This window comes from Rhineura floridana, chromosome 3 (assembly GCF_030035675.1).
Source record: "Rhineura floridana isolate rRhiFlo1 chromosome 3, rRhiFlo1.hap2, whole genome shotgun sequence".
NCBI lineage: Eukaryota > Metazoa > Chordata > Lepidosauria > Squamata > Rhineuridae > Rhineura > Rhineura floridana.
This window is the reverse complement of record NC_084482.1, coordinates 70,450,429-70,474,762: the sequence shown is the minus strand read 5'-3', so window position 1 is coordinate 70,474,762 and position 24,334 is coordinate 70,450,429. Positions and strand designations below refer to the sequence as shown.

Below are 24,334 nucleotides of genomic sequence, written 5' to 3'. Positions count from 1 at the left end.
CCCTTCAAGGCACTTAAAAACTATAAGCCAAATTTGACCCTTAGAGTACTTCCAACTAATCTGATGGCCAAGGAAGCCCTCCTCCTGTCCTTCCTCCCTCACTTCATAGCAGCTCCACACCTTATCTGCCTTATTAACAACTTCACAGAGAATGTTATCACTGTCAAGGATTTCCCCATAACCATGTTGTAGACAATGCATCTGTGTTCAGTAGGTTGGATCCAAGACTCAAGCTTCAAACATCCAGGGCCCCCACCCCATTTTTCATCTGGGGTAGTGCAGACACTCCCACCCTGGCTCTTACCCACACATGCCAGTAATCTCCTTCCACCCTCCCCCACCAATCAGCATACATTTATTCAAACTGGGCACCATAAACAAAGTCTGTGGGGAGGAGGACAGCCTTTGCCCTCATGGTGACCCCCAAAGGAAAACACTCCTGTGGCACTGTCCCACTGGGGTTGGTTGAATGGGTTGCTGCAGTCTGTCCTTTAAGTTATTTGAGTCCAGAGAAAGCCTCACTTAGATTCATTTCTAGTTACCCTGATAACAGGCACTGATAGAACAATCTTCCACACATTTATCAAGTGTGGCTTTTTAAAAAAAGAAAAAAGTTGGCTTAAAATTATATTTGAAATGAGTATGTTTAACTCTTTATCACTATATTCTCTAGAGAACACTTGTTCTAAGATGGCTAAGGCTGCAATCCCATGCACGCTTACCTGGAAGTTAGCTCAACTGAACACAGTAGGGCTTACTTGTAAGTAAAGATGCTTAGAATTGTGCTGTTAGTTGTACTCCATCTGCATTTGGCTTGCTGAACTATGTTATATAGCATCCAATATCAAGGAAAGCCCAAACAAAAGCAAATTATACACCCAATAGAAGGAATGTGACTTTCTGTAGTGTTTTGATCAAAGATCCCTGGGAAAGTCCTGTTATTAACTATCCCTGAGAACTCAACCATTCTGAGCTCTGATGGAATCCATTTACTGACCTGCCAAGGACAGAGCCTCCATCCAGCCAATGAAAAGAGCTCCAACACAGGCACTATCTGAGATCTGCTACCGCTTGTGTACATGCACAAGATAAACAAGATAAGGGATCATGTCTAATAAGCATCCCATTTATATATAAAGAATGGAACTAAAGTGATCTAGAACGGACAGATATGCATAAATAACTTCTGTTCTTTCCATTACTGTTTATATTAGTAAGCTGTTAGCTCTCATGGCAGAAAAGTTCGCAAGAAAGAAGAGTTTTTTTCAGATGTACAAATAAGAACACAAACCAAAGTGAACTTATGTGCTTTCAAGTTGATTAAGACTTATGGCAACCCTATGAATCAGCGACCTCCAAGAGCATCTGTTATAAACCACCCTGTTCAGATCTTGTAAGTTCAGGTCTGTGGCTTCCTTTATGGAATTAATCCATCTCTTGTTTGGCCTTCCTCTTTTTCTGCTCCCTTCTGTTTTCCCCAGCATTATTGGTTCTAAACCCATTCTGTGATTTTAAAGATCTGAGTCACGGTTTAAAACCCAGGGATAGTTAATAACAGGACTTTTACCACCACAGCTGGCTAGAAGTTTCAGTAAGGTGTCCATCAAACCGTACTCTTCTTTTAAAAATATTCAACCATCCCCCCCCCCCCGCATTAGAGACAGGCTGCCACACAAGAGAGAGTCAAAATATGTGTGGCTCATGTGGATAAACTGGATTGCTGCAATTAATTGCTGCTTATCTCCTTGCATCCTTAAAGCAGCTATTCATGCTGAAAATTAGACAAAGGATACTACACAAGCCCATAACACATCAGGCCTGAAGTCAGTGACTGTGTACAAACAAATATTAGGTTAACTTAGTAATTATATGCAATTCACACAAAAACTAGCTTCATACTTCTGGCTCATAATTTCCAGTGGGGTGGTGGTTCTCAGAGTGGGTCAAAGTGGTACCTTTATTCATACAACAAGCAAAAGATATAGTGCTGCAACACATCACACGACTCATGCCACATTACTTTTGCACTTTGTACAATTACATCTATCCTATCCCACCCAAACCACCTCCCACTATCAGTGCCGGATTTAAGCATAAGCTAAACAAGCTACAGTTTAGGGCCTCACAATCTGCAGGGGCCTCAAAAGCTTTCAGAATTTTTTTTGGGGGGGGGCTTTTAAAATTTTATGTGTACTGAATATATATATATATATATGTATATATGTATATATATATGTATATATGTATACGTATATATATATGTATACGTATATATATATGTATATGTATATATATATGTATATGTATATGTATATATATATGTATATGTATATATATATGTATATGTATATATATATGTATATGTATATATATATATATATATGTATATGTATATATATATGTATATGTATATATATATGTATATGTATATATATATGTATATGTATATATATATATATATGTATATATATATATATATGTATATATATATGTATATGTATATATATATATATGTATATATATATGGTGTAATTTTTTTAACAAAGGGCCTCCAAGCTTTATATAGCTTAGGGTCTCACCAAGTCTAAATCCAGCACTGCCCACTACCATATCTAATATAGGTCACTCATTCGGCAAATTGGCTGCTATTATTCCTATTGGCTCCAGGGTCCCATTGTCAAAACTAAAGCCTTAGCAGCCTCCCCATCAAGCAGCAGCTGTGTGCCCATGGCTAAATAGTTGTCTGCTTTCACAGCCAAGCCACTAACCAATAAAGGATTTCATTTCTTACATGGATGGATTGTCAAGAAAGGAAAATAAGCAAACTTCACCTAATTGTTTCAGTCATTTTTCTTGGGGATTTGAAATGAACTACAAAACTTGGGGGAAGGTGACTACGCAGCTGAACAGCTTTTAGACACGCTTATCAAAAACAGTCTGCACAGCAGGGCCACCACTACTACTGCAATTAAACCCAAAGCTTGATGTGATTGGATTCCTCAAGAAGGCTTTAGTCAACGAATGAGAAAGCATGCTAGCAAAGGAGCTGTGGCACAGGGCTGGGCTGCAATATTCCAAGAACAAGGAATAACACCTTCCCTCACACTGCAAGCTGTAGATAGGCAGAGTTATTAGACTATCCATCACTCAAAGCTGCAAGGAAAGATAGTGCTCACAGCTGCCAGCAGAAGGGATGTAATGATGGTCCACAGCTGCTAACAGAAGGGATGTAAAGATGGACATATGCCAACTTGATAGATTGGCGTGAACGATGTACTGCACATCTGGATAGTCTGCAAGGATAACACAGACAGAGCTACTCAATGCACTTGCTGTTTTTCCCCATTAAGGCTGTCAGGAGAAGAATACAAATCAATCATATCGGTTGCAAAGCCCAGCAAGATTTCCCCCCCAGAGGATCTTTCTTCTCTTTTCTAGGTTACAACATTCCATAAAAGCCACATAGCTCTTCCCATCCCACTGACCTTTCCATCTTTCCCATACTTCTATCCCAAAATGCTGCATAAGGGGGAAAACCTCTATCTAGATATCACATGCTGCAAAACCTTTTGAGAATTATACAATCGCATTAAACCAAGGCAAGGCTTTGGACACAGGCCCAGCCAGCACATCAGAGCCTGCACAGCGCTCTTCCAACTCCAGACCAATCCTGGCAGCCACTACAGAAGAAAGATGCTTGCAGTAGCACTGTCCAAAAGCAAGTACCCCTATCTTGCTGCAAAGGGTGCACTGACTCTTCCTTCCAAAGCCAATCGCTAAGAAAAAGCCAACTTGGCCAGTTCCCCAACAGCAGCTGATTCTCATAAGCAAAAACAGCCAGAAATCCTGAGATGAGCCTAGACATTGGAAATAGTCCTCCCTTCCCCAAAAGAAACACAACCATTTTTATCTCCCTATTTCTGCAAAGAGCTGGAAAGAGCCATCTTAGCATTTAAACGCCCAACAATGTTGCAACTCAGGAAAGCGACTCCAGGTATCCCAGTGACCTGACCATTCCTAGAAAGGGAAGGGGGGACTTTCTCTCTCTTTGTGTGTTACTGCCAATCTAGAATAAGCAATCACTGAAGGGAAAAGGGCATTCTGAGGCAGAAACAATGGTTTTGGTAGCTGACTCTCCAGGGAGCTTTTTCTGCAAGCCTAAGGCTAAGTGCCTAACCACGTCTATTCAGAAGTAAGCCCTACTAAATTCAATGGGGCTTACTCCCAACTAAATGCGGTAAGGACTGAAGCCTTAGCTCAGAACTCAAAGTCAGCTAATGGCAGCCTTCTGATGATTTCTAGTGGTTTGGATTAGCTAGTCTACCTGTCCCTCCCGACAACAGCTGATTATGATAAAATGGGGGGGGGGCTGACTGGCAGACAGAGTTTTCATACAGCAAGAGTTTCTTGAATAGAGCTCCCAAGGGAACAAACCGAGCCGGTTTGGAGCCTCAGGTAAGGGGTTTGGGCTGCCAGAGAAAAGTCTTTCCATTTCCTAAGCACAGACTACACTGGTAGCAGGCAAAGAGGAGCATCTTCGTGTTCGAAATATAACCACAGTGGCCGTGTATGTGTAAGCGAGAGAGAAGCGGGAAGAAGCATAGGAAATTGGAGGAGGGGAATGTACAAGCTGTGACCAAGGGAAAAAAGAAAGCTAGGATAAACCAGACCATGAAATGGAGGAAGCTTAACCATAACAGCCCTCCAAACAACCAGTGTATTGAGAAGGGGGGTGACCTGCACTCACCGCCTAATTTCCTCCCCCCCTCCATGGTGCACCGAGGTCCGCTGGGGCAAAAAGGGGCGTTGCAAACAGAGGCGATGTGATTTTTGTTTCTACCCCCTCCTCCCCCCTTACCTGCCCACGGTCTGGTTGGCGAGCTGCCGCATGCGGTTGAATTGCTTCTTCATGGTTGCGCTCTTGGCCGGAGAGCACAGCGACGGGTTGGTGGGGAGGAGGGAGGAGGGGGGAAATCTGTGGCTATCCCGGGTTGGGGGAAGAGGTGGAAGGTGGTTACATGGCCCTTCTTCTGCAAGGGAGAAGGTGGAGGTGGAGGATTCTAGCACTGCAGCAGCGGCGGCGGCGGCAGGAAAGGAGGGGGGCAGCCCCCGGCCAGCAACATCGCAGCCTCCTGCATCCTTCGGGTGCGCAGCGGCAGCGTCACTTTCTCCCTCTCTCTGTAAGCGCAGCCGCCGAGCGAGCCCGCCCGGCCCCGACTGGTCAGCGTATCCACCCGGCCCACGCCGGCCCGGCCATGCTGAGCTTTGCTTCTCTCTCTCCCTCCGGGATCAACGGCAACCCCGACGCGCTGCGCTTCTGACAAGGCTGGAGGAGAAACGGCGGCCCGGACTGCGGCTGCCCGGCCTGGAGCGCTGGGAGCTGTAGTCTCCTCCCCCTTCCCCCGTCTTTCCGACTTGCAACGGGTGGGGGCGCTATGGAGCAACCCGCTCGGGCCGCGCGATGTGGCTACGAAGGAGAAAGGAAACGGCAGCGCCGAGCATCAGTTCCCTGATCCGGGCGAATCGCCCTTTCAGCCAGAAAATGTCTAACTCCTGGATGGCGGAAGGGAGAGGCCCCGTTCAGAGGTGGGGCCGCTGCGAAAAACGGATGATTCACCCGTGTCGTTCCCCCCCCTTACTTGTTCCTCATTTCCCCGCGTTTCCCTAATTGAAGACAGAGCTTGCTGGATTCCGAATCCTCAAAATGTTCCCAATTCGGCCACTGGGGATATTAATCGTGCAGCTGCCCAAGTCGGCGACCATCATGGAAGGTGAGCAGAAAAAAGAGAAGGCTCAATGGATTATTGGCGACGTGAGCCTGGTTCTAACTAGCGTGGTACTTGTCCTGGTTTTGCTTTTGAACACTCGGATCGCCTCTAGCTCTGTGCATCATCTACCTCTCCATGTGTCTCTATAGATGGAGATTGATCAGGATTTGTTAAAGCCTGGGGCAGATCCAAATGGAGGTAAATGTGGCACTTATAATTAACAATTGACAATTTGCTGCCCCTTAATGATACACCAAAGTCCGCTGACTAAGGCAGGCTGCTTCACCCCCCCCCTCTAATAGGTACAGCTCTGCCTATATCGTGCTACCCTAATATTTAATATCTCTCTCACCTTTCCTCTTAATTCTTTGACCATCATATCATTGTCATCAATACAAAAAAGGACCAGCATCAGCAGGATGGTCGGTAGGACACACATCCTTCTACTAGGTCTCCACCAAACAAATAAATCACTGCTTCAACCTCATAATAACATTCTATCTCATCTGGGGCTATTGTAAACATAGGGTAGGAAATGTAAAGAAATAAGCATAATGACAGTGCTTGCTAAATGACAGACAATTTAAATAATAGAAGACAGGGCTTTTTAAAATTGATTATTATGGGTTTTTTCACATAGAGGAACAGTTCTTGCTTTTCTGATTCTGTCTAGTTAAGGCTTCAGTTAAGAACATGAAGATGAGCCCTGCAGGATCAGACCAAAGATACATCTAAGTCCAGCATCCTGTTCTCGCAGTGGCCAACCAGATGCCTATGGGAAACCTGCAAGCAGGGCCTAAGTGTAAGAGTTGGTCCTGCTGTTGTTACCCAGCATTTCGTATACAGAAGCTACTGCCTCAGCTTATGGAGGTACAGCATAGCCATCATGGCCGGTAGCCACTGACAGCTACTATTGGTAAAACATGGCTAGTTGTCATAGATAACTTCTCTATACATTGATAGTTTATTAAGTCAGATTGTCAAAATCTATCTGAACCAAGCGAAGAGGCCCCCAAAATTCCTATTAAAAGTTTAGCATGCAACCCTGTGCTTTTATTAATCCTCTGTGTGTGCGTGCGCATGAGCACGCATGCTTTGCAAACCCCATGGGCACAAGAGGCAATAGTACTAGATATCGTTGAGATGAAACAATCCCCAGTCACGCTGTAGGTGCAGCCTCCTCCCCAGCCTTGGTGGGAACAAAGCTACAGTTCCCAGAGTGGTTTAGCAATCAATCCCTCTTCCTAAGGAACTCTGAGAACTGTAGCTCTGTGAGGGGAATAGAGACTCCTAAAATCTCTCTGCACTCTTCGCAAACTACAGTCCCCAGGACAGAAGCAGCCATGACTGTGTAAAGTGGTATATAATAATGCTTTAAGTGTATAGTGTGAATGTGGCCTGGGTCCCTGTCTCAGACTGGTAGTCCTGCTGCGTCAGGTGGTGCATGAACTCACCTTCCTTCACCTAACTTCTCCCTTGCGTAGTCACTTTGGGTGCTTGAGGATCAATTTGAATTAACCTTCCATGCTGCTGTGGAAGAAAGAGATCCAACCATAGCCCTAACCCCTCCCCCTTTCCATCCCAGCAAAGCTAAGGAAGCTTTGCCATTGTCAGAGACCAGTCAGCTTTTGTCTTGTTTTTGTTGTCTTTTGATCAACTCCTTGATTTCTTTGAACTCTGAGTATTAAGAAGGGCGGGGGGGGGAGAGAAATTCTCAAAACAGAGGGTGCTTGATTTATGCAGCTCAGTCCATCCCCCTGAACTGTAGCGTCTGAATTTGGATGCTGTTACCCCTTTCTGTGCCAGCTAGATAGGCCTGCATCCACCATGCCTGTGAAGTGTCACTTCCTCCTTTCCAAGGTGCTGCATCAAACGGAGCCGGTCAAGAGAGTAGAGCAAAGTCAAAGGCTAGCCCAAGGTGAGGGCCCCAGTGGAACCTTCTGAAGTGAATGGGAGGATATGTTATTGCACCACATCCAGGGCTGTGTAAAAGCTGGTGGCATGGTTGTGGTCTGGAGAAATACAGGATGTGCAGCAAAACAAGTCAAGAGTAACCAATTTCAAAAAAAGTTTAGTGTAGTAATAAAACCAAAATGGGTATACAAATGAATGTTATATTAAATAATATGACAAGAAAAGTTGGGGTAAAATAACCAGAGATTGCACAAGTACACAATAAAATTGTAGGGATCATAAAATGTAAATACAAAATAATACAGATTGTAGAACCCTAGCAGACAGGGATAAACAAAGGACTAAAAGTGAATCCAATTGCAGATGAACAAGGCAAGATGTAGTTCCTACTGCAGATGATAAGTGCAAGACATGTTTCGGCTGTAGCAGCCATATTAAATGGCTAATATCATAACAAACTCCTTTGCTTATGAGTTCACCTACAATTATGATCAAAGAACCGCTGACAGGATAAGACAGTCTAGCTACCAAGTGGTTGTTGGTGTCTGCAAAACCAAATGAAAAAAACTACAACCTGTAGAGCTGAAATCCTGCATTTGAACACACATGGGAAGGATCTTTGCCGGCACAATGGCTGTACTGATAGAGGATTTTGCTGGTATATCTGCTGGTGTATCTGTCATGGCAGTGATGCATCTGGTGTTGCAGGGCTTCCGCCGTATCCTATTGTCCGTCAGGCAGTGTAACAGAAGTATAGGGATATGCAGCTGTGCGGGTTGGGACTGTTGAGAATGGTAGGTCTAAGACAGCTGGAGGGCACTAGGTTGGGAGAGGCTGGTGTATGCCTTGTACATGCCTAGTATGCAAACTAGCATTGTATGAGCTATTTTATATTGTCCTTCTAAATATGAGCAACTGGCTCCATCCCAACAGCAAATCTTTGCTAGGTGCAGCATTTTTCTCCTGCTGCTTATCCTAGGAAACACTGCTGGCTGTACCCAAGGTTTTCTGGAACATCTTGTACCTATCATTTTCTCATGAGCATAGTGTCTGGTTTTTTTCTGTTCAAATTAACATATTTTAATGCTTTCTTTTTAGAAAAAAGGTGCTAATTACACATAATTAACAGAATAGCTCTGCATATACTCATGCAAATATGGAGTTCAGAGGGTGGCACTACTTTGCATATCAGGTTAGGGCTGCAGGGTTCGAAGAAACAGTGGGAAGTATTCCATGTCCCAGACAGTGGCCTTGCTTGTTGCTCCTGAACACACACACACACAGAGGTATTAAACTCTGAATGGGTTCAAAGGTGATAAAACATTACTGTGGTTTTAAAAAAGGCATTCTCACCTGGGAAGGGCACGTTTAGCCTTTTGTAAAAATACAAATTGCATAATAAAGCAGTGCTCAGATCAATGTATTTTAACATGAAGTGTGTGATTGACAGTGCATTTCCATGCATTCCTGCTCAGAAGTAACAATCTACCCCCCCCCTTGTGCTGGGCTGGGAGGGTTGGATTAGGAGGAGGTTTCCCTAAACTAGAGCCACCATCAACAGAGTGTCAAAAGCACCACTCTGCCAGTGTGGAGCTTCCATTTCTGTTTGCTGAAGGTGTGGGAAAGCGGAAGTGCCGCTGACAGGGTTCCCTGCTGATGGCAGCTAGTAGAAGGCCCTGAAATGGGACATTCCAAGAGTAGGAAGGGGCTTAGCTGATCTGGCAGCTGTTGGATTCTGAGCCAATCCCACTGCTATTGCATGATGGTATTGGGCCCAAAATCTATGCCTGCTCCAGGCTGGTGGCAATCGTCCTGCCCAGCCATCCATCGTGGCCACCGTACGCCAGATGCAGTGGTGACCCTGCTGCTCTGTAAAGTACCACTGGTCAGTGGCCAGGATTTGGCTTGACCAACAGGACTTTCTTCGATGTAAGTGTGTGTAGGATTGCAGCCTTAAAGAAATTTTGCACTTACATTTAACTGCCTTTCTCTCACTACAACTCCATTTTCTGCTGAAAAGCTTTGTGAAGTTAAGACTTCAGGTGAATATGCGCTTTTTAAAAACGTCTCCATCAGCTCTTACATCACTAGCAATTTGCACAGCCCCATTATTTTCTCATCATAGTGTTCAAGCAACATGCACACATTTTTTCCATGCTTAACAGCCTCAGATAATTTTAATTCTGGATTATTATTATTTTTATTTTTAAAAACAAAACTTACATCAGAGCCTTATGCATTGATAATAGTTGGCTCTCTTTTCATTGGTTGCCTATTTTCTATAATACAATAGGTCAATTTTTAATTGATCTTTTCAATGGAAATTTAGTAAAAGAAAAAAAACAGGAAAAGAAACAAGAAAAACAACAACCATCAGCACACATTAACAATACAATAGTCATCAGTGAGTCCATCTTAGTTTACACATACAGATCAATATATGCCATCCAAATGCCCAAATTCAGATTTTGACCAATTAATTGAATATCCTGAAATTCTACCAAATTTATCAGTTCATCTGATTGATTCCGATATGGATGTTTCAGGTTTAGCAATAGTAGCAAGCCATCTGCGTACAAAGCTAGTTTAAATTCCACTTGCTCATGCTCAAAACCATAAATCTCCCGTGTGTCTAATTTCATGGCTCCAAACATAGATCAAATATCACTGGAGAAAGAGGGCAGTCCTGTCTTATACCTTTCTCTAGATCAAATGGATCTAAAAAATTCCATTTGTCCTTACTTGCGATTTAGGATAGAGGTATAAAATTCCAATCCACTTTCTAAATTCTTGGGGAAACTCACGCTTTTCCAAAGTAACGAAAATAAATTGCCAATAAATCTTATCAAATGCTTTTTCAGCATCAAGAGAAACAATTATAGCAGCTGGCCAGTTACTGGTATCTCTTTCTTCAGATGCTGCGATTCCAATTTCTATTGGTTGGACTGGACACATCAGGAATATTCCCACTCCCATATTCGGCTCTCTTTTAGATCTGACCCAAAGGTCAGAGTTGTTTAAAAGCTGCCCCTATGGCAGTTGCATCCACAGTAGTGATGAGCTCTGTTTCTGCAGTAATTGGATTTGCCATTGGATTAATTTTTTTATATATTCTCTGTCTTTACAGAGATAATTTTGAAGTAGCAACTTTCCATGCCTGGTTTTTGATTCATTCTTCTTTTTTCCAATTCATTTTTTAAAAATTTGCTTTGAAATCATTGATAGTGTGAGTGATATTTTTACCGATCTACTTTCTATGTGAGTTCTTCAAATGTGTATTCCTTTTCACTGATGTCAGTGAAGTGTTGATTGTAACTGGCAGACAGAAACCAGCAAGGAAGAATGAGGTGCTGATTGTAAGCAGCAGAGGGAAAGACACCGACTTTATTATCTGCCTTAATCAATCCTGCAGTGCACTTGAAAAGGAATGTAAAGAGGCAATCATTACAGAGTTTAAAATAAAGATCAATACCAGTGGAGACTCGTGAATAAATAGTGATTATAATATCAATAATTCTCTGCAAAGCAAAAAAATATATCAGAGGAGATTGGAAAAATGAAAAGATATTGGAGGAAAAAGGAATCGGATAGTTAACCACCAGGAATCGTTAACGACCACACTTAAAATGAAACGTATAAAAGGAGAGAATTCCATCCCTAATATACAACAAGGATAGGGAAACCTGCAGCTGGACTACAATTCCCATCATCCCAGACCATTCGCCATGCTGACTGGGGCTGATGGGACTTGGAGTCCAACAGCAACTGGATGGCATTGTGTTCCTCAGTCCTGATTTATACAGCATACATCTGAAATGTCAGGTGAACAATACAATGTCAAATACAGTGTCAGGTTGTATGTATCTAGGACTCTTCCTTGCTATTGGGAATTCTGCTTGACCCAAGGTGCTTAATCATACCTACATTTATACAGCTGTATGTGTCAAAGGCCCTTCAGGTTAATGCTGTGCATGCAGCCACTGGAGGGGATAAGTCAGTGTGTTGGGCCACTAACTCTCTTCTCATGCATTTATTGACAGCCTTAGGGAGTGTAAAGAGTTTTCCACTGCACTCCTGAAATGCAAGCAGCTGCTTCTGTGTGGACTCCTCAGATTCAGCTTTCTGTCAACTGCTTTTAAAAAGTGCTTCCTCTGAAGATTCTGCTGTAATGGCATTTTTGCCAATAACAAATTCAGCTGCAAGCCTGAGCTAATTAACGACTTCAATCCACACTTGTTCGTTTTTTAAATGTGGTTTTATTTTGCTGTACACCGCCCTGAGAGCTCGTTGCTATAGGGCGGTTTAAAAGCGTAATTAAATAAATAAAATAAATAAATTCAAGGCTTCCTCCAGATGTTCCCATTTGGAGTTTTATTTTGTTTTGACAGCAGCCTTCTCTAATGGGTGGGGAACCTGTGGTCTTCCGGATATTGTTAGACCTCAACTCCCCTCATCCCTGACCATTGGCTATGCTGTCTGAGGCTGATGGGAGTTGGAGTCCAACCGCATCTTGAGGGCCACGGGTTGCCCATCCATGTTTGAGAAGGTGGAAGAGCCTGCTTCCTCTGCCTAGCACTGAGTAGAATGGATTTTATTTATTATTTATTTATTACATTTATACCCTGCCTTTCTTTTCATGATAGAAACCCAAAACATATGGTTCCCAAGCCGTCTCCCATCAAGGCACTGACCAGACCTGACCCTGCTTAGCTTCAGCAGGGAGATGGCCTTACGTGCTTTCAGCTTTGCTGGCTGCTTTCCTGCTGGTGGCTGATCAGCAGTCTCAATCCAGAGCTGCTTCCTGCTCATTGTCTTTGCTGGCCAGAGCTGATGGGAGTTGTCGTCCAAAACATCTGAAAGGCACCAGGTTGGAAAAGGCTGTAACAATTGTTCTTCTTGATATCTGTGAAGTCTGGGACATAGCCGAGGCTGCAGGCATGGTTTGTGGGGACCTCAGGGTTACAGTCCTGAAAGAATGCCAGTTTTATGCTCTTGAAACAGCTAGAAGGAAAAACCAAAAAGAACAAACTCTTTGTCAGTTTACACTTCATATGTGCCTGTTGGTGCCACAGGACGCTCAGGGCCCCTCAAGTCTATCTGTCTATACTGGGATGAACTCTATATACAAGTACACATCGTCATATCAGTTGCTACAGATCAGAGATTCTAACCCCTTACTTTTTGAAGGGGCGTGTGTGCTGCTGTTGTGAAACTATTGCAGATCATCCAGTGATACCCAGACGGTAGCTCCGTGGTAGATCACCTACGTTGCACGCAGAAGGTCCCAGATTCAATTCCCAGCATCTTCAAGTAGGGCTGGGAATGACCGCTTTCTGAAACCCTAGAGAGCTGCTGCCAGTCAGAGTAGACACCACTGAACTAGATGGACCAATGGTCTGATGCAGTATAAGGCTGCTGCCTATGTTCCTGCACTCCAGTAGATTCCATGCATCTTCTGCCCACCCCTGGGTTAGAACTCCTGCAGATCAGAATGCATAGAAGTTAGGTTTTATTATCAAAAACAAAGAACACAGGGGCAATGCCAGTTCCATCATCTAACACAGGGAGAACAATCTGAATTCCCGATCTTTGCTTCTGGAAGGTTAGGATTTTGTGGAGACATCCTTCAGATGGGTTCCACCACCGTGGTGTGTGTGTGTGTGTGTGTGTTGTGCTGCCACAGAGCCCTGCTGTACGCACCAAAAACATGGAGTGCATGCTATTGCCAGTGGTTTTCCCACTGATAATAGCTGGCCTAAGACTCTGAAACGAGGGCAGCAGAGCAGAGGAAAAGCAGGGTTGGCAATGGACCCAAAGTTGGTCCAGTGGGGGTGTGTGTACTGCCTTCTACTGAAGCTGGCATAGCAAAATAGGTGCAATAACTGCCTTTCCACCTTGTCCTGGCCAGCAAAGCTCAGTGGCAGAGCAACTGCTTTGCATGCAGAAGGTCCCAGGTTCAATCTCTGGCATCTTCAGGTAGGGCTGGGAATGCACCCAGCCTCGAATCCTGGAGAGCTGCGGCCAATCAGTGTGGACAGTACTGAGCTAGATAGACCAATGGTTTGACTCAGTATAAGGCAGCTTCCTCTGTTCCTAGGATGCAGCAGAGAATCTGCTCCTCTCCTACTGTTGCTGCTGCTGCTTGTTACACAAATTTATGTACCATCTCTCATTTCAAAAAGAAATACCAAGTTGGTTCACAAACAAAAGCCAACAGCAAAATAACAAGAATGAAACCAATTATAAAAATACAGCTACCCCATAATTAAAATACAACTACATTAAAAGATCCAAACAAGCCCATTACAACAGCATAAAAATTAAAAATAGTTAAACCAACAATAAAAGCAAGAGATTCGAGACAAGAGAGGGCAATAATTGTCTAAACAGGTGTGCCTTCAAGAGCCAGTAGAATCCTAATACCCATATTTCAGCAAGGAAAGCATTCCACAACACTGGTGCCACCAGTAAAAAAGCCTGCTTCCTTGTTACCACAAGCTGATAACCATTAGGTCATGGTGGCACAACTCACCAGGTTCCATTTGTTGATCTTAATGCCTTTACTGGGAAGTGGAGGGAAATGCAACCTTTCAGATAACCTGGTCCAGAGTTGTTTAAGGCTTTGTATGTAAGTAACAGGATCTTAAAATTGGTTCAGTGGTTAATAGGCAGCCAAGGCTGCATGTTTTTTAATAATGTTTTTAACCTTTTTTAAAGTTGTTTTTTTTAAATGTTTTTAATGCTGTTTTGTTTTAATGTATTTTAAGATCTGTTTTTATGATGTTTTAAAGTGTTTTTAGTGCTTTGTTTGCTGCCCTGGGATCCTGCTGGGAGGAAGGGCGGGATAAAAATAAAATAAATAAATAAATAAAATAAGGCAGTTTCCTTAGCCCTGATGTGATAATGCGCTCAGTAAGCACCAGTCATCATCTGGCCTGCAGCATTTTGCATCCGCTGCAGCCCCAGACTATTCATAATATTCTACGTGTGAGGTCACCAGTACATGTGTCACAGTGGCCAGATGATCCCTGTCCAGGAAGGAGCACAGTTGATGCACCAGTTGAAGCTGATGGTGATAAGTTCTCTTTGCTACAGAGGCAACCTGGGCCTCCCTGGACAAAGATGTTTCCAAGAGCACCCCTAAACTGGGTCCCTGTTCCTTCAGGGGGAGTGCAACTCCATCTAGAACAGGAAAACTCCCCAATTTTTGGACCTGGGAACCACTTGTCCACAGTCATCTTTTTTTTTTTAATCAGGATCTAGATGCAGTCTGTTGGCCTTCATCCCACCACTGCATCTAGGCACTGGTTCAGCTTGTGTACGGCCTCTACTAGCTCAGATTTCATAGACAAATAGCTCTGGGTGCCATCAGCATACTGATAACACTGTGTGATGATTGGCCCAGTCCCAGCAGATTCACGTAGAAGTTAAAGTGGGAACAAAATAGTGCCTTGTGGCTACTAAGCTGCCAGGTGGCAGACATATAACCCCCCCAGTGCTATTGTCCGAGACTGGCCATGCAAATAGAAGCAGAGCCACCATGGAACAGTGCCCCCAACTCCCAACCCATGGAGCCAGTCCAGTAGGATACCATGGTCAATGGTATCAAAGGCCATTGCGAGATGCAACAGCAGCCACAAGGTCACATTCCCCCTGTCTCTCCCTTAAAGGAAGCCATTGCTCCCTAACTTCTAATTTTATTTATTTATTAAATTTATATCCCATGTTTCCTCCCAGAAGGAGGCCAGGGTGGCAAACACTAAAAACACTCTAAAACATCTTAAAAACAGACTTTAAGATATATTAAAACATCTTTAAAAACATCTTAAAAAGCAATTCCAACAGAGACACAGACTGGGATAAAGTCTCTACTTAAAAGACTTTTTGAAAGAGGAAGGTCTTCAGTAGGAGCCAAAAAGATAACAGAGATGGCACCATGTCTTATATTTAAGGGGAGGGAATTCCAAAGGGTAGGTGCCACTACAGTAAAGGTCCGTTTCCTATGCTGTGCAGAACGGACCTCCTGATAAGATGGTATCTGCAGGAGGTCCTCACCTGTGATCGACTGGGTATATAAGGGGTATGACGAACTTTCAGGTATTCTGGTCCCAATCTGTATAGGGCATTGTACACCAAAACCAGAACCTTGAACTTGGCCCAGTAGCTAATGAGCACTAATACACTGTTCTTCAACCTTGAGTACCCAGAGATTACAACTCCCATCAACCCCAGCCAGTTTAGCCAATGGCCAAGGATGATAGGGATTCTAGTCCAACAACATCTGAGGAGCCAAAGTTGAAGAACAGTGCTCCAATACTTGTTTTAGCTGACACAGCACGACTGGTGCATGGTACAAAGGATCCCAAGAGGTAACAACTGAGTTAAGAAATCCAAAAGTCTCACTCATGGATGTCCACACAAAGGGTCGGACAGTTACCCCTCCCAGCTTCGTGAACCAAAACCCCCAGTTTCCCAGCTTTCATTTTTTTAAAATAGCAAGTTTCTAGCATTTGTAATGCCTGAGATACGAGACAAAAATGTGGAGGCACTATTCTTCTCATTTGTTTTGAGACAGAAAAAAAATCACATTTTTTATGAAATGAGACCTCAGTTAGAAAGATCCTGCACTCCTGGCTTTGCTGCTAGCTTTTGCTTTTGAGTTGACATGGTGCTCCCCAGTCATAGTTACACTAAAATCCTGGAAACCTGAATTGTTTTCAGTAGGGCAGCCATCACTTCTCCACCAGTGAAAACCAGCAGAAAAGACTTAAAAATAAACCTAAGGGCCACATTCGGCTAAATGGCTGCACTAGCAGAATCCAGTAACAAGGACTATTGCTAGTGTGATAGGACTTCCCCCCTCTCCTCCCCCTGTGTGCCCTCTGCACCTCCCAAATCTGGTCCAGGGTGTCAGAAGTGCCCCCAGAACAGTATGTGGGGAGGGGATCATTCCACCGGGGAAGCAGAAAGGATTCTGTTGAGGGAGCAATCTCCTTGAATACAACCCCAACCATCCAGATAATGGGTGTTCCACCTTCTCTTTGTCTAATTGGCTAGAACTGTTTTGCTAAATGTCAGCCATTGCTGTCACTTCGTTCAACACACTGAAAGGTGGGAGCAGGCTAGTTTCTTCTGATTTCTGTAAACATTAAAAAAATTACTCTGCTGGTGCCGCTACAGGTAAACCATATTGCAGAGGACAAGATGTGGCTGACGAAGTGTGGGCTATACCAGCCCTGCAAAGTAGTCCAGGGTCAAGGAAAGATCTGAGGGTTTCAGTGGTGAATGGAAAGACATTTACTGGATAACCAGGTCCAGAAGGCCGGCTCATTAAGAAGCAATGGAGGCATAGACCTTTAGTATTGTTAAGAGTTTTGGGCAGATAGACATATTGCAGTGGAGTGCAGAAATTACTGGTCTGTTAAGAATGGTTCTTGAAAAATATAGAAACTTAAGGTTTATTACTACAAAGAGGTAAAGTCATACATGCTAAAGCAGCCACGTGGCTTTCACTCAGTCATTACTAACTGAGAACAAAGGCAGGAAGAGAAGGGAGGGAAAGGAGGAGCAAAGCCTGAAAAAACAACAGACACTTTAGAGGAGGAATCAGCAGAGGGAAGAATAGATTGCCTTTCTGTCGATCGCCCCTCACTGGTTCAGGTCACTTGTAACATGCATTGGTGCTTTATGCCCAACAAATACAAGTTTCTCAGAGTCCAGGTCTACCCAGGCCTTGCCACCACTCAGTTACCAGAAATGGCAGGTTTGTTCTCTGATGCTAGTAAGTATGTTTATTTATTTATTTGGAGTATTTACTTTGCCCCTTCCCCTGGAAAAATTCCTGATACCCATTATCTCTGTTTCCCATCTTGGCAGGAAGTAGAGCGTGAACATCACTGAGGTAGCTAATTCCAAGCTGAAGACACCTTAGGAAACCTGGTTGCACATTAACAGGATCTTATCTAAGAAATTGCTGCAACTGCATGACCTGCTTTTGGATACTGGGAAGGGGTTAAGCAAAGGTCAGCCACTGATATTGTCACTCACTTTTGCCACTACATTAGAAAGCAGGTTGGGGTCTGAGTGAAGCAAACATCAGATGTAGGCTTACAAATGATTTCCCTCCCCACTACAATTTAACCTTTTGCATCCTTACCTCTCTGTGGCAGTGTCTCAGAATGTCCCTCATCCAGCTTGCCTATAGGTAATAGCAAATAACTGGCAGAGGTGCAAAACCCTGACTCGGACTGTTGGGTTGATGGATCATTATATGTCTATTTTAACCCCCATAGGAGTTCTGACACCCCCAGGTGATAGTCAGAGTTAGTGTAGGGGCCTTGTTAGGACATTGGGGGGAGGTTGTGTGGGTTTTTTTTTTTTTGAAAGAGTGTCTTCAGGGCTCCCTATATTCATTATTCTCATGATGTCAATTCAACTTTTGCTTCACTAGGGAAAACACGGACACATTTATTTATTATTATTATTTATTTATTTACTGCATTTATATACCGCCCCATAGCCGAAGCTCTCTGGGTGGTTTACAACAATTAAAAACATTAAAAACAAATAAACAAATTTTAAAAAACACATTTTTAAAAAGCAATTTAAAAACACACGCTAACATGCATAGAAGAGGAAAGTCTTGACCTGGCGCCAAAAAGATAACAGAGTTGGTGCCAGGCGCACCTCATTAGTGAGATCATTCCATAATTTGGGGGCCACCACTGAGAAGGCCCTCTCCCTTGTTGCCAGACTCCCAGCTTCCCGTGGAGTAAGCACCCAGAGGAGGGCCTTGGATGTTGAGCGTAGTGGACGGGTGGGTTTGTGTCGGGAGAGGCGTTCCATCAGGTATTGTAGTCCCAAGCCATGTAAGGCTTTATAGGTTAAAACCAGCATGTTGAATTGAGCTTGGAAACATATAGGCAGCCAATGCAAGCGGGCCAGAATTGGTTTTATATGTTTGAACCATCTGTTCCCTGTTACCAATCTGGCTGCTGCATTTTGCACAAGCTGCATTTTCCGAACCGACTTCAAAGGCAGCCCCATGTAAAGTGCATTGCAGTAATCTAATTTGGAGGTTACCAGAGCATGGAGAACTGAATCCAGGTTAACCCCGTCCATATAGGGGCATAGCTGGGCCACCAACCGAAGTTGGTAGAAGGCACTCCGTGCCACCGAGGCTACCTGAGCCTCAAGTGACAGAGATGGTTCTTGGAGAACTCCCAAGCTACAAACCTGTTCCTTCAGGGGGAGTGCAACCCCATCCAGGACAGGTTGGACATCCACCATCCAGTCAGAAGAACCACCCACTAACAGCATCTCAGTCTTGTCTGGATTGAGCCTCAGTTTATTAGCCCTCATCCAGTTTATTAGCCAGGCACTGGTTCAGGACATTGACAGCCTCACCTGAAGAAGATGAAAAGGAGAAATAGCTGCGTGTCATCAGCATACTGATGGCAATGCACTCCAAAACTCCAGATGACCGCACCCATTGGTTTCACATGTAGATGTTGAACAGCATGGGGGACAGAACTGACCCCTGTGGAATCCCATACTGGAGAATCCAGGGTGCTGAGCAGTGTTCCCCAAGCACCACCTTCTGGAGCCGACCCGCCAAGTAGGAGCAGAACCACTGCCATGCAGTCCCTCCCACTCCCAACTCAGCCGGTCTTCCCAGAAGGATACCATGGTTGATGGTATCGAAAGCCGCTGAGAGATCAAGGAGAATCAACAGAGTCACACTCCCCCTGTCTCTCTCCCGACAGAGGTCATCATACAGGGCGACCAAGGCTGTTTCTGTGCCAAAACCAGGCCTGAAACCCGACTGAAATGGATCCAGATAATTGGTCTGGAGCTGGCCTGCCACCACTCGTTCAAGGACCTTGCCCAGGAATGGAACATTTGCCTCTATTTAAGTTTCCCCTAACGGATATAGAAGCTAAAGGGGCATTTTCCCCGAGACAATAGCGCAGGGGGAAGGATTAAACCAGCTTCCCCCATCATCGTATGCCCAATCCAAATCAAGCCCCTAATGAGTGCTTTTTATCAAAATTTAAATAAAACGGAAGATCTGACTATGGATTTCTGTAATTTCCTCAAGTTTTCCCCTTGAGCAAGTAGTTAATTGTTATTGGCTGGTTTGTTTTTCCATAATATCCCAGTAGGTGGCAGCAAAAGACAAGGAAAAACTTTTCCCCGAGCTTTAGGTACATAGGAAGCTCCCTTATACAGACTTAGACCATTCCTCCATCTGGCTCTTTGTTATCTACGTGACTCTCCAGGGTTTCAGGCGGATGCTTCCAGGCCTACTTGCAGATGCCAAGGTTTGAACTCCGGACGTTTTGAATGTAAAGCAGGTGCTACAGACCATCCCTCATTTGCTTCCCTGTCACAATCCTGGGGCCAAGTCTCCCTCCCTTCTGCAGCACAGGGAAACTCCTTCTGTCAGCTTGTCTGGGGCCACTTTTTGATCTGTCATTGTCTCACCTACTTGGATCTTTCCCTCTGGAAGCAAGAACCCAGCTCAGATGCTTTCTGCATGCATTTTGACCATAACGGCAGAGGCAGTGTCCAAGTTCCAAGGACTTCATCAGGCAGCAGGTAAATACAGAGGGAGGGGAGGATTTTCTTCTTCTTTATTTAAAATATTTATATCTGCTTTTTTATCAGTGATTTGAAGCTAGCATTTCTTTTTATTTTTTATTTTAAAAAGCTATCGTTATTTGGATTCTTCTGCACTTTGGATATGTTTACCATTCCTTTCAAGTTTAAATGGACATATCTGCGATCTGTCTTTTTGTTGTTGTTGTACTGCCTTCAAGTTGATTCTGACTTATGGCGACCCTATGAATAGGGTTTTCATATTTGATTGCATTCACTGCAAATGATTACAGTCCTGAAGCTTTAATGAATTAATTTCATTTTACATTGAGGCAAGCCTGCAGAAGTCTGACAATGCATTCTCTGATAATGTACCCTGAACTAGTTGGAGAAACAGCAGTATCACTCCATACATTGCAATACAGATTCAAAAGTAAGTCCAATTGAGTTCAGTGGCGTTTACTCCCAGGTAAGTGGGTGTAGGACTATAGCTTTAGGCTGCAATTGGGAGTAAGCTGGGAGTAAGCCCTGTTGAATTGTGAATCGACATTATGTATGAATTCACTGTTCATTGTTATAATAACCCTGAGTTAGGGATGGAAGAACCTGTCAATTTAAGTTTCTCATTTTTTTCATCTGAAGTTTAGTTCTCCACATTTCCTCATCAGTTTGCAAAAAAAAAAAAATATATCCCCAAAAAAATTCATCGGCATTATAGTTTGATTTTCTCCTAATATACACATTTCTGTATGCAATTTTGCTTAATATACACATTTTTGCAAAGCAATTTCACAGACTATAATGCATTTTTGTAATTTCCACATACCTAAGCATTTCTGTCCACACTTTGCCTTTGTGTATGCATTTTTGTACACGTTCCTTGGCTGGAGAACTACACTGCAAAATTTGGAGATGAGCTAATTTTGGATGGCTGTTTTTCAGTTCACACCTTTTTCAGAAAGTGCAAATTAGGTACTTTTAAATGTGGGCTGAATTGAATTCCTCCCCCATCCCTACCCTACATTTGAAAAGCTCGCATTGAAAGAAGATGGATAAAAATATCACTCACACTACTGATGATCTCAAAGCGAATTTTTTAAAAAAGGAATCGGGGGGGGGAGAGAAGAATGAATCAGAAACCAGGCTCAGAGAGTTGCTACTTCAAAATTATCTTCGCAAAGATAAAGAATATCAGAAATAATAATTAATCTGATGGTAAATCCGATTATTACAGAAATGCTATTCTAGACTCATTTACCTGAGAGTAAGCCAAGACTGGCTTCTGAGCAGATTTGTAGGACTGGAGTTTAGCTTGCTGTGGTTGTTTCGACCCAACTAATTGAACTATTGAGAAAAATCACTCTGCATATGCTCAGATACACTGTACTCATTTCTCCACTGCCAGGAAATAATTTAATACCCTACAGTCTAACTTGGTGTTGCCTCCTCAACTAAACGAGCAACTTAATGAGAGCTTAGCACAGCGGCGTCACTAGCAGGAGTGTGGGGGGGTGCGGACCTCCGGCGCGTGCCCTCCCAGGTGCATGGACGGGGGTGACTGTTTTTGCGTGTGCGTGTGCGCACGCACTCACCACGCGCTCCAGGCTGGCGGTGGAAGGCCCGTCCTGGCTTCACCGTCAGCGAGCAGGCGCCTGCTTTCAGTCTCGCCCGCCCTTCTGACCCGGAGTGCTTCTCGGCTCCTTTCCTGGGCAACGGCGTGGGGCGGGGCGGCTCTGGGTGTCACCCCCCAGGGTGTCACCCAGGTGCGGTCTGCACCCTCCGCACCCCGGTAGTGACGCCCCTGGCTTAGCACAGGCTACAGTAGGAATAAAGACAATTTTGAAGTATGATCACAGATAAGAGAAGAAAGGATAAAAATTTAAACATATATGAAAACCTTTATAAATGAGAACAGTGCCTGTGTGCTTATGCAGAGTAATTTTTCCTTGATTTTTCTCTACCCTCACTTTTGCTCCCCCCCAACAACTGCACCCCTCCTGTCACCCTGTATACATCCCTGCAGAACAGATAAAGGATGAACTTTCTGTGTATAATGTCTTGAGAAAAGAGCATGCAAAAGCATTCCTGTCTTAGATTCTCCTTTCAGCTGGTTGAGAAATATGTCTCTGTCTTACCTGTCTGGATGGAACTAAAGCCTCTGGTCATGCTCTGTGGATATGAGGCAGTGAAAGAGTCTTTGGTGGATCGTGGTGAAGAGTTTTTAAATAGTTTTTAAATTTTTTAAATTGTTTTTTAAAATTTTTTTGTGTTTTTAAATTTGTATATTTGTTTTTAATGTTTTTAATTGCTGTAAACCGCCCAGAGAGCTTCGGCTATTGGGCGGTATATAAATGCAATACATAAATAAATAAGATTTTAGTGGGTGTCATCCCATCGCCGCCAAGGGCCAAAGAGGGTCCCCTTTCCTTTCCTTCTTAGTTCTTGTTTCATTTTGTTTTCTCTTTGATTTGATTTGAGATGCGGATCCCAGTTCCAGGTCTCTCTGCACCAAGTGGACCTGAGGCAGGAGAACTGTGATTAGGAACTTCCACTTAAAAATAGAAATCTGGGAGGTGATCAGATCAGGATCATGGCTCCATTGGTGGGGGTAACCCTTTCCCCAATGCCATCAACATGGCTGCCCCCCCCAAATTGTTCTTTGCCCCACAGAGGAAAAGATACAGGCTTCCAATCTGAATCCCCTCGCTGCTGGTTGCAGTTATTTGTACTTATAAAAAACATGGGAGATCTTAGTCATGCCTAGTTTGGGCACAAATAGTGGAGGCTGGTCCATTAGGGCAAAGAGGGCACTGCTCCACCAACTTCATTCTGCCCTCAGCCAGCCCTCACTGGTCTGCCTTCCTACTTCCAGCCAGTCCAGGAGGGTGGCATTAGGGGCCAGCTTCCTCCTCCTTAGTCTCAGCATTGCCCTTCTAGAACTCAACAGGGTGAAGGATGGGGAGAAAACTAGAATTGCCTGTCATTGGCTAGCTCTACCTCTTCTAGCTCTGCCTCCTGTTGGTTTTCCTGCCTTCTGCCCTACCAGTCCCAATGACCACCAGTATGTGTGACTCTGTCTTGCTCTGCTTCCTCTGCGCATAATGCACAACCTGGTGACATCTTGTCTCATTCTGGCCTGCATTTTACCCCTAATGTAATACTGAACAAGAGAAAACTTATTTTCTAAAACATAGCAGTCTTGTAGACAAATCACACACGTTCTCATCTTTGTGATCTTTGAGAGAATCAAAACCTCTCATTGTGGGATACTGTCACCCCAAAGAGAATATCATTCAAATGGAAAAGCACCAGAACCTCTCTTGTGGATAGAAACTTCCTGTCAATTCCTGTTGTGTTGAGAACTGAGAAAATGATCTCCTGTTCCTTGGTTTCAGGATTCAGCATCACAGATGAGACAAAATGGAGGGAGCTGCGCAAGTTCACAATTTCCACTCTGTCGTACTTTGGAATGAGGAAGAGAGCAATGTCTGAGAGGAAGCTCTTTGCCTGGTGGAAGAAGGTTCTCTTGAGCCATCTTTATATCTAAGGAAATGCCCACCTTCAAAATAATATGAGCATTTCAGCCCCCGGAGTCCTTGTTTGGAATCAAAACTGGATAACTACATACACAAACACACACACACCCAAACCTGACTGCTACTCCTATGACATGGAGTGGGGGGGGGAGGGGGAGAGACAGAGGCAGGCATGCAGACAGATTTACCCCCCCCTCCCTGGAGCCTAACACCATTATAGAAGTGTTGCCTCTGCCAAAGAGGAAGGAGTGTGAGAGAGGACTTCCTCCCTTCCAGTGATGATGAGGAGTTGAGAAAAAGGAAGGGGGTGGGGTGGGGGAGAGGAGGTGGAATGCTGCCTGCCGCAGGGAATGAGAAGTTGGGGGAAGTGAGATGGTGAAGTAGCAGCAGCCTTCAGATAATGAGATTGAGGGATTTATGGATTGGGGCAAGCAATAACTAGCTGGATTAGCACTCAACATTTATTTATTCATTTACTGATTTATTATTTGATTTATATCCTGTCCTTCCTCCCAG

General features: G+C 43.9%; 1 protein-coding gene and 1 pseudogene across 14 annotated transcripts in view; one reads left to right on the top strand and one right to left on the bottom strand.

Annotated features, from left to right (window-relative positions):
- Positions 1–5,496, bottom strand: part of ARHGAP44 (Rho GTPase activating protein 44) — a 130,031-nt gene extending 124,535 nt beyond the window's left edge. For 2 of the 14 annotated variants that reach the window (XR_009761342.1, XM_061616485.1), the window contains exon 1: positions 4,859–5,495. Coding sequence is in view for 10 of the 14 variants with exons in the window: in XM_061616485.1 (XP_061472469.1) it covers positions 4,859–4,911 (53 nt within the window). In the remaining 4 variants the exon portion in view is untranslated. Of the gene's footprint in view, positions 1–4,747; positions 4,793–4,858 lie in introns of those variants that run through there. The other 12 variants (XM_061616486.1, XM_061616487.1, XR_009761343.1 and 9 more) reach the window with 11 other exon arrangements.
- LOC133380033 (cytochrome P450 2C31-like) overlaps positions 4,812–24,334 on the top strand; it is a 55,840-nt pseudogene continuing 36,317 nt past the window's right edge.